The following is a 14,047-nucleotide window of genomic DNA, read 5'->3' on the forward strand; positions in this document are numbered from 1 at the left end:
AGTGCATGCGCCGTAGACAGCGGCGCGCAGGCGCACTGAGCGGGGCATCGTCGATGACTGCAATGCCGGGAGTCTGTGCTGCCCCTTTGTGGGAAGAGTTAGAACCTCACTGGGAGACATACATATAACCTGTAACAATGGCACAAAGAAGGCTGTGCTATGTGTGATGAGGCTGAGTACATTTCAGGATTGGATGGACAAAAATACAAATCCTTTGGAAGGGAGGGGCTGAGCGGCCACGTGACCTACCCAGCTGATAGAGGGAGACCTCGACCCCCTCCTGCAGTATCCATGTATCGGAGCTGTAAAGCGGCCACTAGTCATGTGACCGGCCTGAAGTTCGCTCTAAATAGGCATTTACAATCCTCCTTTTTATAAAAGATGTACAGTGTGGTATGCCGGCTTAATATAGAGGGGCTGCCAGTGATTCTACTTTTGAGTTAACACTAAGTGAACCTCCATATGAAAAGCATAGATTAACCTCCCTGGCGGTAATCCCGAGTCTGGCTCAGGTTAGGATTTTACTATCATAAGCGGTAACCCCGAGCCAGCCTCGGGATCACATCGCTGGATACAGGGAGAGGTTACTTACCTTGTCCCCTGGATCCAGCGATGTCCTCCGCGCTGTGTGATCGAGCTATCCTCCGCTCGATTCACGCAGTGCCCGAATACCGCCGAGCTCCATTCCCTGCGACGTTATGGCGCACGGGAGCGGAGATCGGCGCAAAATTAAAAAAAGTTAAAATGCACAAAGCACACACAGTACTGTAATCTTACAGATTACAGTACTGTATAAAAAAAATTACACACCCCCTTTGTCCCTAGTGGTCTGTGCAGTGCCCTGCATTCACTTTTATATTATAAATACAGTTTTTTCTGCCTGGAATTTGAAGATTGTCCATAGCAACCAAAAAGTGTTTCTTTATGTCAAAAGTGATTTTAGACCAGCTAGAAAACCGCGATAATAAATTAGAATCACTTGCAGAATTGAGTGATAGCGATTTGTGGGGAAATTCGTCATCAAACACTAAATCTAATGACCGCGACAATTCTGCAAATGAGCAAATTTCAGTGTTTTTGGATTTGATTACATTATTGAATAATTTTTATTATTATTTATTATATTATAAACTTTATCATACCCGGGATGTCTACTAGACTCTGGTTTGAACAGATTTAAGAGTTATTCCTAAGAATTACAGAACTACAATATAAAACACCAAATTTCCATGCAAAATAATTGTACCGCTTTCAGCACCTAAAACCAGAATGAATCATACCGCCAGGGAGGTTAAAGTAGAACTAAAGGCAAAAAACTTTTCCTTTAAGATATAGTAAAGGAGGGCTACAACCCCTGTCATTTTTTGCCATTTCCGTCCCATTCCCTTCTCTTGTCCAATAACCAAAACAAAAAGGGAGAGGAAATCCCTCCAAATAAGGGAATTCCTCGAACTAGTATCTTCACAAGAAGATTTCCCCTCTATTACTGGGGACAACCTGAAAATTTGGGATTTTGTTTTACTTTTAGTGATAATGGCAGGACAAATAGAGAGGGTGAATTCTCCCTAATGGGGGTAGAGACAGCAACAAATACTTGACATATGGTCTAATCCATCTTCATTCTATCCAAAACTAAAAAACTAATTGTTTTGCCTCTTGTTCTACTTTAACCACTTCCCGACCAGCGCACGACGATGTACGTCGACAGAATGGCACGGGCAGGCATATTGGCGTACATGTACGTCCAATATTCGTTGCCGCCGTGCCATCGGGAGCGCGCCGCCGGCGGCGGGCTCCCGCGCTGGTCGGGACCCCCGTGAGTCCGGTCGCGGGACCCGCGGACTCGATCGCCGCAGGCATCCCCGCGATCGTCTCACGGAGCGGCCGAATGGAGGAAATGCTGTATAAACAACATTTTTCCATTCTGCCTAGCAACTAGTGACGCTGATCTCTGCTCCATGTGATTGGAGCAGAGATCAGTGTACACTAAATGAAAGCCCAACCCCCCCACAGTTAGTAACACACCCCTAGGAACACTTAACCCCTACACTGCCACCCACTGGTTAACCCTTTCACTGCCAGTGTCATTTACACAGGAATCACTGCATTTATATAGCAGTGATTACTGTATAAATGACAATGGTCCCAAAAATGTGTCAAAAATGTCCGATGGGTCCCCCACAATGTCGCAGTCACAATAAAAATCGCAGATCGCCGCCATTACTAGTAAAAAAAAAAAATAATAAAAAATTATTAATAAAAATGCTATAAAACTATCCCTATTTTGTAAACGCTATAACTTTTGCGCAAACCAATCAATAATCGCTTATTGCGATTTTTTTTTACCAAAAATATGTAGAAGAATACGTATCGGCCTAAACTGAGGGAAAAAAATGTTTTTTTATATATTTTTGGGGGATATTTATTATTACAAAAAGTAAAAAATAATGCGTTTTTTTTTCAAAATTATCGCTCTATTTTTGTTTATAGCGCAAAAAATAAAAACCGCAGGGGTGATCAAATACCACCAAAAGAAAGCTCTATTTGTGGGAAAAACAGGACGTTAATTTTGTTTGGGAGCCACGTCGCACGACCGCGCAATTGTCAGTTAAAGCGACGCAGTGCCGAATCGCAAAAAGTGGTCTGGTCTTTGACCAGCAAATTGGTCCGGTCTGAAAGTGGTTAACCACCTTACTGGGCACCTCCTCTCCTGCCAAGACCAATTTTCAGCTTTTAGCGCTGACAATTTTTGAACAATTGCGCAGTCATACAAAACCATACCCAAAGTTCTCCCCCGCAAATAGAGCTTTCTTTTGGTGGTATTCACCTCTGGCTTTTTTTATTGTTAAAAAAAATTAAAAAAAAGACTTTTAAAAAAAATACAAAATCGTTTTATATTTTGTTAATTATGCAAACAGGTAATTTTTCTCCTGCATTGGTAGGCACTGATGTGGCTGCACTGGTGGGCACAAATAGGTGGCACTGATAGCCGTTAATGATGGGCACTGATCGGCACTGGTAGGCGACACTGCTAGGTGGCACTGGTTGCTGGCACTTATGTACCAGTGGGCACATATTGCACTGGCATGTAGTACTGGTGAGCACTTATAAGGCTTTGGGACCGATGTCCCTTCAACAGAAGCTTTTGATCTGCTTTTTCTTCTCCTCGCGCTGTCAGCGTCAGAATAATAAAAAAAAAAACAGCTGATCACGTGGTAAGGGGTTGGGATCGACCCCTCACCCCAATCTGTGATCAGCCGAGTCTCATTGACTTGGGTGATGACAGCGCTGCCGTTCGCGCCCGGGGGGCGAGCATGCAAGGGGGAGGACGTCCTCCTGGCAATTCGACTATAGCACGGATCTTAAGGGGTTAAAACATACCTGTAATGTACAAGCAAACTGTGAAGTGTATGACAGTGGGCAGTATGTGCAGGGGAGGAGTGCAGAATATTTGAATAGCGGTAGTGTGTACAGTAGAGAAATGCTGAGTATTTTGGCAGGCAGTATGTTCAGGAAAGGAGGTAGCAACATATGACGGTGTCCAGTATATGCAAGAGGAAGCTGAGCAAGATATGAGTATGCGCAGGTGAGGCGTGCGAAGGGTACAATGGTAGATATGTGCATAGAGTGGAGGGTAGATGGTGGGAAGAACCTACAGGAGAGGAGCTTCAGTGATTGATGTTTAACAGCAAGAGGATTAAGCAACTGGAAAGGACTGCGTTCTGTATGGGAACAATGCAAACTGTAAAAAAGTTTGGGAAGAGTGGAATAAGGCTAGGTGACCAAAGAGCGATGCACCGTAAGCCAGGGGGTGTTGTAAAAAAAAATAAACGCCTACACCTCGTGTAATAGAGAACATTATTAAATATACTGCATTTATAGTAAAATTGGTCAAGTAAAAAGTTTATGACAAATCGTGAGAGAAGCAAAAAGATTGTGTAAAACTTACAGTCTGTGAGACTAGCAATTCCCGCTAGAGTCGTAATGGGAACATGAGGCATATCCCCATTCATCCTGAAGCTGTAGGATGGTGGAATCTATGTAGGTATTTCACTGGAGGTGCCACCTGTCATTACTTCCCATCTCCTACACACTGAAAAATAAAAGGAGAAAGCAAATTAAATAACCAGGAGATTAAACAGTAGTGCGTTTCTTATACTGATGTTTGAATAACTGGCAGTAATACATGTGCCGAAAAATCAACCCAGAATTCAAAAGTAAAAAACAGCCTAGTTTGGAAGTCTGCAAGCTCTATTCAGGGAACCAGTTAAAATGTTGACACCAAAACAAGAAAGGCTACTAGCTGCACATATTGGGGGGGGGGGGTGGGGGGGGGGATTGGCTACTTTGTGATATAATCTGTCAGCAACACACTGTGGAATACCTACACTAGTTAGTCTGTAAGGAGACAGTAAATAAAGTTTTGTTTAAAGCCAACACAATTAAACACACCAACATAAATTAGTCAACATGGTAAAGACATGACATTTTTTTCCCGGCATTAAGGTAAAATTTTATATATATATATATATATATATATATATATATATATATATATATATATATATATATATATATATATATATATATATATATATATTAAATCGCCTATGGCTATATGGCCCCCTAACCTTTCTAAATACTTACCAGAGTCCTATCTCGATCCAGAGCTGTGCCCGAGTGCAGCAGAGCTTCTCTCTTTCTCTCGCCACAGGACTTTCACACTTTCAGGCGTTTTGGCGCTAAAAATAGTGTCTGTATAGTACCTGTAAAGTGATTTCACACTTGGGTGGTGCACTTGTGGGATGGGGAAAAAGTAGGGATGCACCAATACCATTTTTTTTTTTTTACAATGAGTACAAGTACCGATACTTTTTTTTTTTTTTAGTACTCGCCGATACCAATTGCCAATACCTACCGCAACCATTTTGTTTTAACCTTTTTGTTTTTTTGTTCAACTGTCAGCAATCGTACAAAGCGCTTTTTCAATGTGAAATGTGTAAATACATGTTTATATGTGTAAAAATATTCTCTAACAAAGCAAACCAAAAAAGTTTTAAATTTATCGTTTATAAAATAGATGTGAACAAAAGAAAAAAAGCAGGAAAATAAATTATTAAATGGAGGAGAATAGGGAGTTAATTAATGCGGATTAGAGTAAATTACGGGTTATTAAGGGGTTAAACAGAGGAACATTTGTTCATCCCTTTGATCTGCAGATGAAAAAAACAGAAATATACAAAAACAATGTTTTTTATTTTAGTGTTTCAGAGGCTGAGCAATGTTAACAGGCTGCTTTTTTTTTTGACAGATCCAATTACTGGACTTCCTTAACACTGGGGAAACCCACTGTCAGCTCAGAGAACCGAGCCTGAAAGTATCAGTTTTAGGTATTGGTGCATTTGCACAAGTACCGATACTTGTGCAAATACTCGGTATCGGCACGGATACTAGTATCGGTGACACCCTAAAAAAAGTCACGCAAGCATTATCTGTGGGGCTGAAATCAATAGGCAACGCTGCCAAAGTACTTTGGCAGCAGCGCTTTTAACCCTTTCCTTGGCCGCCAGCGGGGGTTAAAAGCACCCCGCTAGCAGACGAAAAGTGCCACAATAACCGCAATAAAGCGCTGCTAAAACTAGCTGCCTTTTACCAAGGACTCCCCACCCCAGTGTAAAAGTTTTAGCGAGAGCAGCGGCAGCCATTGGCTCCTGCTGCTGTCATTCAAATCATGTGAGGAGGCAGTTGAGCCAAGCTGCGCCGTGTCCGTGTATCTATAGACACACACAGCCCGGCTCAAGAAAGGCCACAGATACACCCCTACAGGAAGCAGCTTCCTTATACTGGCACAATGAGAAGAGGAGGATCCAAAAACACCAGAGGGGAACCTGAGAAGAGGGGGTTTAGGCAATATCACTGCACAGAGCAGGTAAGTATAACATGTTAAATTTTTTTTAATTAGAAAAAAAATTAAGCTTTACAATCATCGTAAATTACACATTTACTCAAAATGAATTGTTCACTTCTAAAGCCCCAAGCTGGCCAATGATTTGACATTAAGCCTGTCCCTGCTGAACCGGCTGAATATTGATCAGAATGTGGCCATCCGTGCTTGACAGAAGTTTGTTTGAATGACTTCTCTCAAAGGGGCATGCTGAAAATAATGTGCATCAATCAGCAGCTGTATTTAGTCACATTGTCAGACTACAACGGCCTGTTGGGAAGAGATGGAGGGGGGAGCAAAGCCCTGCTTGTACCAAGATGGCCACCACCACACAGACACAGTGCAGAACAAGGCACGGCAAGGGCTAATGTACATGGGACGCTCAGGCATTTAAAAACGTCTCTTTAGCCGTGTTTAGTCACATTTAGCAGCGTTCGCGTCTAGGAGCGTTTATTATTTAAGATAACATCATTAGACCCTCAAATAAAATAGGACACCTTTAAAAACGAAAATGCGCCTAAACACCGGTACTGCGTTTAGACGCGTCTGAACCAAATTTTTGCCTTCAAAGAAAAGCCTCTAAACGCAACTGCCTAAAAACTTCATTTAACTACCCTGTGTACATAAACACATAAGATAACATTGGATGAGTTCAGGGGCCGCTGAACGTCCGTCTACCAGCAGCAGTGTACATGAGGCCTTAGTCAGCAATGGAGAAAATTCCAGAGGGAACACTGGTGACTAATCCTTTGATATTTGCTCGCAGCTTCCAGAGTGCAGTTCCTCTAATAAAATTCAAATTATATAGAAAAATAAAAATCTGCCATCACCTAAAACAAATTATTCTCAAGTTGAAAATGTTCATCTCCAAATTACACTCCATTCTAAAACAAATGTTTTAAAACACTTGATAGAAATATTAGCGGTGCCATCATTTCATTTTAGAGGCTGGAGCTGGCCTTCAAATTATTGTTTCCTATGAAGCCTATGCATGGCCGTTATACATTTAGACTGCTGTAAAATAACCAGCTAAAGTATTTGACAACTACTATAAAACTTTAACAGCTGCCAAAAAAAAAAAAATCAACCGTTGAGGTCTAAATACATTTTAAGAACTGCAAAGGCTGATGAGTCCCCAGAGGTACTACTATAATAAATCTGCATGGGCCAAGAGACTAATTTAACGCAACAGCACGCTACCAGTTAACCACCTTCAGACCGGACCATTTTGCTGGTAAATGACCAGAGGTCTTTTTACAATTTGGCACTGCGCTGCTTTAACTGGTAATTGCGCGGTCATGCAATGTTGTACCCAAACAAAATTTGCGTCCTTTTCTTCCCACAAATAGAGCTTTCTTTTGATGGTATTTGATTGCCTCTGCGATTTTTATTTTTTGCGTTATAAACGTAAAAAGACCGCAAATTTTGAAAAAAAATTATATTTTCTACTTTTTGTTATTAGAAAAATCCAATAAACTCAATTTTAGTCATACATTTAGGCCAAAATGTATTCAGCCACATGTCTTTGGTAAAAAAAAAAAGTCAATAATTGTATATTTATTGGTTTGCGCAAAAGTTGTCACATCTACAAACTAAGGTACGTTTTCTGGAATTTACGCAGCTTTTAGTTTACGACTGCCTATCTCATTTCTTGAGGTGCTAAAATGGCAGGGCAGTACAAAACCCCCCCCAAATGACCCCATTTTGGAAAGTAGACACCCTAAGGAAATTGATAAGTGGCATGTTGAGCCCATTGAATATTTTATTTTTTTGCCTCAAGCGATTGAATAATGACAAAAAATAATTTTTTTTTTTTTTTTTTTTTTTACACAAAGTTGTCACTAAATGATATATTGCTCACACATGCTATGGGCATATGTGAAATGACACCCCAAAATAAATTCTGCTGCTTCTCCTGAGTACGGGGATACCACATATGTGGGACTTTTTGGGAGCCTAGCCGCGTACGGGGCCCCGAAAACCAAGCACCGCCTTCAGGCTTTCTAAGGGCGTTACAGTTTTGAAGGCCATAAAATGCCAAGATGGCACAAACCCCCCCCCAAATGACCCCATTTTGGAAAGTAGACACCCCTAAATTTAGGGGTACACTAGTGAGACTAGGTAATAAATGGCGGGTGCCCTGAAACTATAAAAAAATAACTAACCAACCAGCGTCACCTGTAACAGTTATATGGTGATCACTGGTGAAAGGGTTAACTAGGGAGCAATCAGGGGGCTTTATGCGGTAGTATATGGGGGTCCCTGGCGCTATAAAAAGCTGCGGCGAACCTAAATACCTACCTGCCCAACTAGCGTCACCTGTGACACTAATACAGTGATCAGAAAAACGATCGCTTATTAGGCTGGGTTCACACTGGAGCGGTGCGGGAACGCCACGAATCCGCGGCGGGTTCCCGCATCGCATGCCTCCCGGCGGCATGTTCTACTGTGTAGTGTAGTGCTTGTGCAACTCACCGATGCTCTCTCCTCGGTGCCGGAACGAAAAATACCGACACAGAGGAGAGAATACATCACTTCCTCTCCTGTGTTTACATTACAGGAGAGGAAGTGATGTCACGGGACATTTTCATTCGTCGGGAGCGATCGCGAGGGGGTGGCCATGAATGAATGGCCGTCCCCTCGTCCGGGATCGCTCCCGAACGAATACCGACCGCCGCAGGCACCGGGCGGGGGCCCGATCGGGCCCCCGACCGTCGGGCAGGCAAGGACGTACATGTAAGCCCTTATGCCTGCCCGTGCAATTCTGTCGACGTACATCGTCGTGCGGCGGTCGGCAAGTGGTTAAACAAGAGAACAGAAATAAATACATTTATCCACACCCATACCGTATGAATTCTGACACTTATCCTACATGTAAAAATCATAATTATTTTGCTAGAAAATTACTTTGAACGCCCAAACACTAGATTTTTTTTTTTAGCAGACACCCTAGGGAGTAAAAAGGCGGTCATCGGAACTTGTGTCACACGGTATTTGTGCGGTAATTTTTCAAGCGTAACTTTTTGGGAATCTTTTTCTACGAACAAAAACCAAAAAAAAAAAAACAGTAAAGTTAGCCCTTTTTTTGTATAATGGGACAGATGAGGTTACGCTGAGTAAATTGATAGCTCACATGTCACACTTTAAAATTGCGCACACTCGTGGTATGGCGCCAAACTTCAAAATCTCCATAGGCGACGGTTTAAAAGAGTTTACAGGCTTAGAGTTAGAGGAGATCTAGTGTTAAAATTCTTGCTCTCGCTCCAACGTTTGCGGTGATACCTCACGTGTGGTTTGGATATCGTTTACATATGCAAGCGCGACTTGCATATGCGCTTGCTTCTGCGTGCAAGCTCGCGGGGACGGGGTGCACTTTCATTTTTTTATTTATTTTTATACTTTAACAATTTTTTTTTGATCACTTTTATGTAAACATCCCTTGTAATAGGAAAGGTGCGCGACAGGTCCTCTTTATGGAGAGATGTGGGGTCTACCCCACATCTCTCCTCCAGGCTGGAAAGCATCAGATCAAAAAAAAAAAAATGGGCCGATCTGATGCTTTTCTAGCAGAGATCTTGGCTTTGTTTACTTGTGTGGCCCAGACATGCATAGCAGCCGGGCCTCTGTGGATAATAGAGACCGTGTCCCTCGAAATCTCTATGCCTCTTTCGATGCCGGCCGATTCGGTCTCCAGGTTTCCGATCGCACAGGAGAGCCCGAAGATATACCGGAAGGCATGCCCCCCTCCTGTCACTGCTAAGAACGATCAAGAGGCTGAACAACTGCTATGATCACTCTTATTGTGCTCAGAATCGCCTGCTCTAAAAAACGATATCTGGATAATGCATGTAGCTGCAGGCATCATTCAGATATCTCCACTGAAAGCCAAGGACGTCATATGATGGCCTGCGGTATGGAAGTGGTTAAATATTCAAACCTAGCTCAATTCCAACTCATTTTCTCCCCGGGGTTGTTGCACATAGCATTTTTTACTTCTATGAAGCAATGCGTATATGCATAACATTTTTTCAATACTTTCACACCTCTGACATTTTTCCAATAAGTGTATACACTGTTTTTAAATCTGCTCTTTCCTCTAAGTATTTATACTTCTACAGAAACGGCAGCGGCCTAAGCTGACCTCGCCTCCATTCACACTAGAGTGATTTCAGAGGAGATTTGAGTCGTACAGAATCTCATGACAATGGAAATCACATGTTTTTCAATGGTGCCCGTTCACATCAACTGCAACTCAGCATGGCATGATTTTGGAAAAGGTCCCTCTACTACTTTGGTGCGATTTGGGTGTTATTTTGGCCCCCATAAAACAAGCAAAGTTGCAATACATAATCACACCGAAAATCAGATCAAAATCAGATTTCAGCAGTGTGAACATATCCTAATGAGAAAGTTTTCAATTTTGCTTTCTAGTTTGCGTTGTTTTACCATGTGCTAAAAAAACCTAGAGGAATAAATGCTCTTCCACACTGTCAAACCTGATTCCTCATCAATGAGAGTCCAAAGCTCTGGGTAAGCTCAGTCCCAGTAGCTGAAAGGAGCAGTGTATCCAAGAGTCCTATTTGTGCACTGATAAGGGTTAAAACAGAACTAAACTGCATCGGAGCACCAGAAACTGAAAATGCTATTTAAAAAAGGGGAGAATGGCAAACAAGGTTATTTCAGATTCATAGTTGCCTAGCTGGATGCAGAATCTGTGTCCGCTGGCTCCAACACTGAACCAAGTAATCAAACGCCACCAAGCGCTTGGTTCTAGGAGCTCCCTGAGCAGAGATCTGGTAAAGGGCCAGTCACCAGCACTCTGCTCTGCCTCCATGTGCTCACTGGTGTGCTGGGCTGTGGAGAGGGTGGGAGCAGCCGACTCAGGCTCTGAGGCTGAGCGGCTGCAGGTCCAGGCATGTGGGTGGATCCTGACCATATGGTCGTGATCGTGGCGCGAGCCTGGACCAGCTTTGTGACTTCAGCCCACTGTCAGCTGAAACAGGTCATAGGAATGCAAAACAGACTGCACTCCTGTGATCCACAGGAGAAGTACAGCCAAACAAGCTTTGGATGAGGCCCTTAACATGGGGACAAGGTGCATTGACGGGGGGTGGGACAACGTGACTGGGGTAAACTATCCAAGCAAGTAAGACTCCAAAAAGGTGGTTTATAAAAATGTCAGATGCGTGATTTTATCCATGAATTAAGAAAAAGATAAGGCAGTAGCAAGCATCCCATAGACAGTAGTTCATGATCCTAACCGTACATGAGAAGCCCTTGTGTATGGGTACCCCGCTATGTACCGGTTAACCACACAAAGGAGGAAGCCGCATGGATGTCTATTTTTAACATAATAAAAGCCATACAATTCATTCAAAACTGCAGAATGAGCTACAAAATGTTAGTGTCTTCATGCTGTGCTCTGCAACACAAAGTTTTTCTGTTTTGGATAAAGCCAGCAGCTAACCCAAGAGAATGAATTTTTGAAGTCAACATCATTAGCGTCGTGATAGACAGTCTAGCTGAAAGTCACAAGTCTCCAAAAGGTATAGACACCAAGAAAAAAAAAAAGAAAACGCTATACGGGATTTCTAAGGCAGAACTCTGGTAAATCAAAATCCTATGCTTTTGGCACCTAAATAGATTTCTTGTGTGCACATTAACCACTTCCAGACCACACTTTAGCAGATGTACTGCTAGAGGACGGTCCTCCTGTGCAGGTTCACATACGCAATTCTGCACTTCCGCCTACAGGAAGGACCACGTGCCATTGGCGGGCCACTTCTGCAGTGACTAATTACAGCAGAAGCCGATCTGTGGGTGCCGACCACTCGACGCCTGCCGGGACCCACCGATCGCCAGGCAGACATGCAGAGCAAAGCTCTGCCTATGTAAACAAGGCAGATCTCTGTTTTAACAGGGTGGGAAGAGATGGATTCTGTGTTCTTGCAATGCAGGGAATAAAGTACCTCTCTTCCCCGGGTTAAAGAAGCACATATGGTACAGAAAAATAGTTAACCTTTGATCTGCCTAGGTGTTTAACCCCATCCCAGCCAATAGTACAGTGACAGTGCATATTTTCACTGTATTAGTGTCACTGGTTCCCATAGTGTCAAAAGTACAAGTTAGTGTACGACTGTCCAATATGGCAGTCCCGCTATAAGTTACAGATTGCTGCCACTACTAGTATAAAATAACAAAAAATTTCATAAATATATACTAGTTTGAAGATGCCATAGCGGCCACATAATCAATATTTGCTTATTTGGATTTTTTTTTACCAAAAATATGTAGTATGCATACATATTAACCTACATTTATGACTAAATACGATTTTTTTTTATTATTGCATACGTTTTATGTCAAATTTTATATATTTTTTTTTCAAAATTGTTGGTCTTTTGTTTAAAGAGCAAAAAATAAAACCCATAGATGTGATCAAATACCGCCAAAAGAAATATTTATTTGTGCAGTTAATGACAAGTGAACCAAACTTGCAAGTCCCTAATATTTACCATGTTCCGCAGGGCCAAACATAGAATAAAACTTTTGTTGATTTTTAGTACTTCTGAACAGTCTTCAGCCCCCTTTCATACGGGCGCCTCCATTTGCCGGACCCGGATTGTTCAGCGGGGAATGCTCCGCTGATCCCCGCTGAGGAGGCGGAAGACGGGTCCCTCTCCACTTACTGAGCAGAGCGGAGACGGACCCAGACCCGCTCTCCTCGATAGGGAGAGCGGAAAAAAGCGGGCCGCCTGTTTTCATCTGATCATATTCAAAATGCCAGACAGATGGAAAAAAGGACCACCATCCGTCTGGATTCTGCAGATAGGATAATGGCGTATGTCAGCGGACACATCCGCCACGCCATAGGGGTGAATGAAGGGTCCGATCAGGTCCACCTGAAAAGGCTGACAGGCATATCTGATTGGACAGCCCTCTGGCTTTCACACTACACACAATGGTGCAGCTTCTTTAGGGCGGATTGCAGGAGCCATTTCTAACGCTATAGCGCCTGCAAAACACCCTGGTATGAAAGGGGTCTAAGCTGGCCATAGAGGACTACACCAGCTAGTCAAAAAAAGAGAATGTATTTCTTCATCTAAGCTAGGTGGATGGGGCAATGAACAAAAAAAGACTGACAATTTGGGGGGTGCGCTTTACTTTCTTCTATAAAATATCCAATTAAAAAAAAAAAATGTCATCAGTTTAGACCAATATGTATTCGGCTACATATTTTTGGTAAAAAAAAAAAAAATCCCAATAAGCATATACTGATTGGTTTGTGCAAAAGTTATAGCGGCTACAAACTATGGGATTTATTTTTTACTAGTAATGGCAGTAATTAGCGACATATAGCAGAACTGCGATATTGCGGCAGACAAATCGGAGACCTGACACTTTTTGGGGACCAGTGACACTAATACAATAATCAACGATAGAAAATAGGCACTGCACTAATAACACTGGCAGGGAAGGGGTTATCAAAGGTGTTAAATGTATGCCTAGGTTGTGCTTACTCCTGTGGGGGGAGGTGCTTTGACTAGGTGAAGGCAAAGATCTGTGTTCCTGCTTAACAGAAATACAGGATCAAAGCCTTCCCCCGCTGACAGAACATATGGCGTGTTTATACAGATGCACTCCCATTCCGCTTGTGTGCGGAATGATCAGCGGGACCCGCTAATTGGCTACCACTGTGTTTAATCACTGTGTTTAAGCGATTGCGCCCCCAGGGGTGTCAGATGATCACGTACTAGGTACGTGATCTGGCACAGAGCAGTCGCCCTGTCAAAGTAAATGTACATGGGGTGATCGCTAAGTGGTTAAAGTGGAACTTTAGTCAGAAAATGACATCCTGCTAGATCACTTCAGGCTGGCCCTTTTCAGGTATAGCTATGTAAAATACAAAAAAAAAAAAAAAAAAAAAAAAAAAGTGCCTGTACTGTTTAAAATCCAGTAATACATTGAATCACTCTGATCTGCACATGCTCAGTTGCTCTCTATCTTAAGGCACTGCTGAGTTTGTAGAGGCCGATCTGCTGACAGCCTTAAGACTCCATTCATACCCGAGCGTAGCGATTTAACTGGTGTTTTTCGGGTGTT

At 42.7% G+C, this 14,047-nt stretch overlaps 1 protein-coding gene across 6 annotated transcripts in view; it reads right to left on the reverse strand.

Moving 5' to 3' along the window:
* NIPBL (NIPBL cohesin loading factor) overlaps positions 1 to 14,047 on the reverse strand; it is a 242,831-nt gene that overhangs the window by 156,821 nt on the left and 71,963 nt on the right. For all 6 annotated transcript variants that reach the window (XM_077462850.1, XM_077462847.1, XM_077462848.1 and 3 more), the window contains one exon: positions 3,950 to 4,093. In XM_077462850.1, coding sequence (XP_077318976.1) covers positions 3,950 to 4,013 — 64 coding nt within the window. In that variant the 5' untranslated portion in view covers positions 4,014 to 4,093. The remainder of the gene's footprint in view (positions 1 to 3,949; positions 4,094 to 14,047) is intronic.

This window comes from Lithobates pipiens, unplaced genomic scaffold (genome assembly GCF_037356315.1).
Source record: "Lithobates pipiens isolate NorthernLeopardFrog02 unplaced genomic scaffold, aLitPip1_a1.2 Scaffold_3, whole genome shotgun sequence".
Taxonomy (NCBI): Eukaryota; Metazoa; Chordata; class Amphibia; order Anura; family Ranidae; genus Lithobates; species Lithobates pipiens.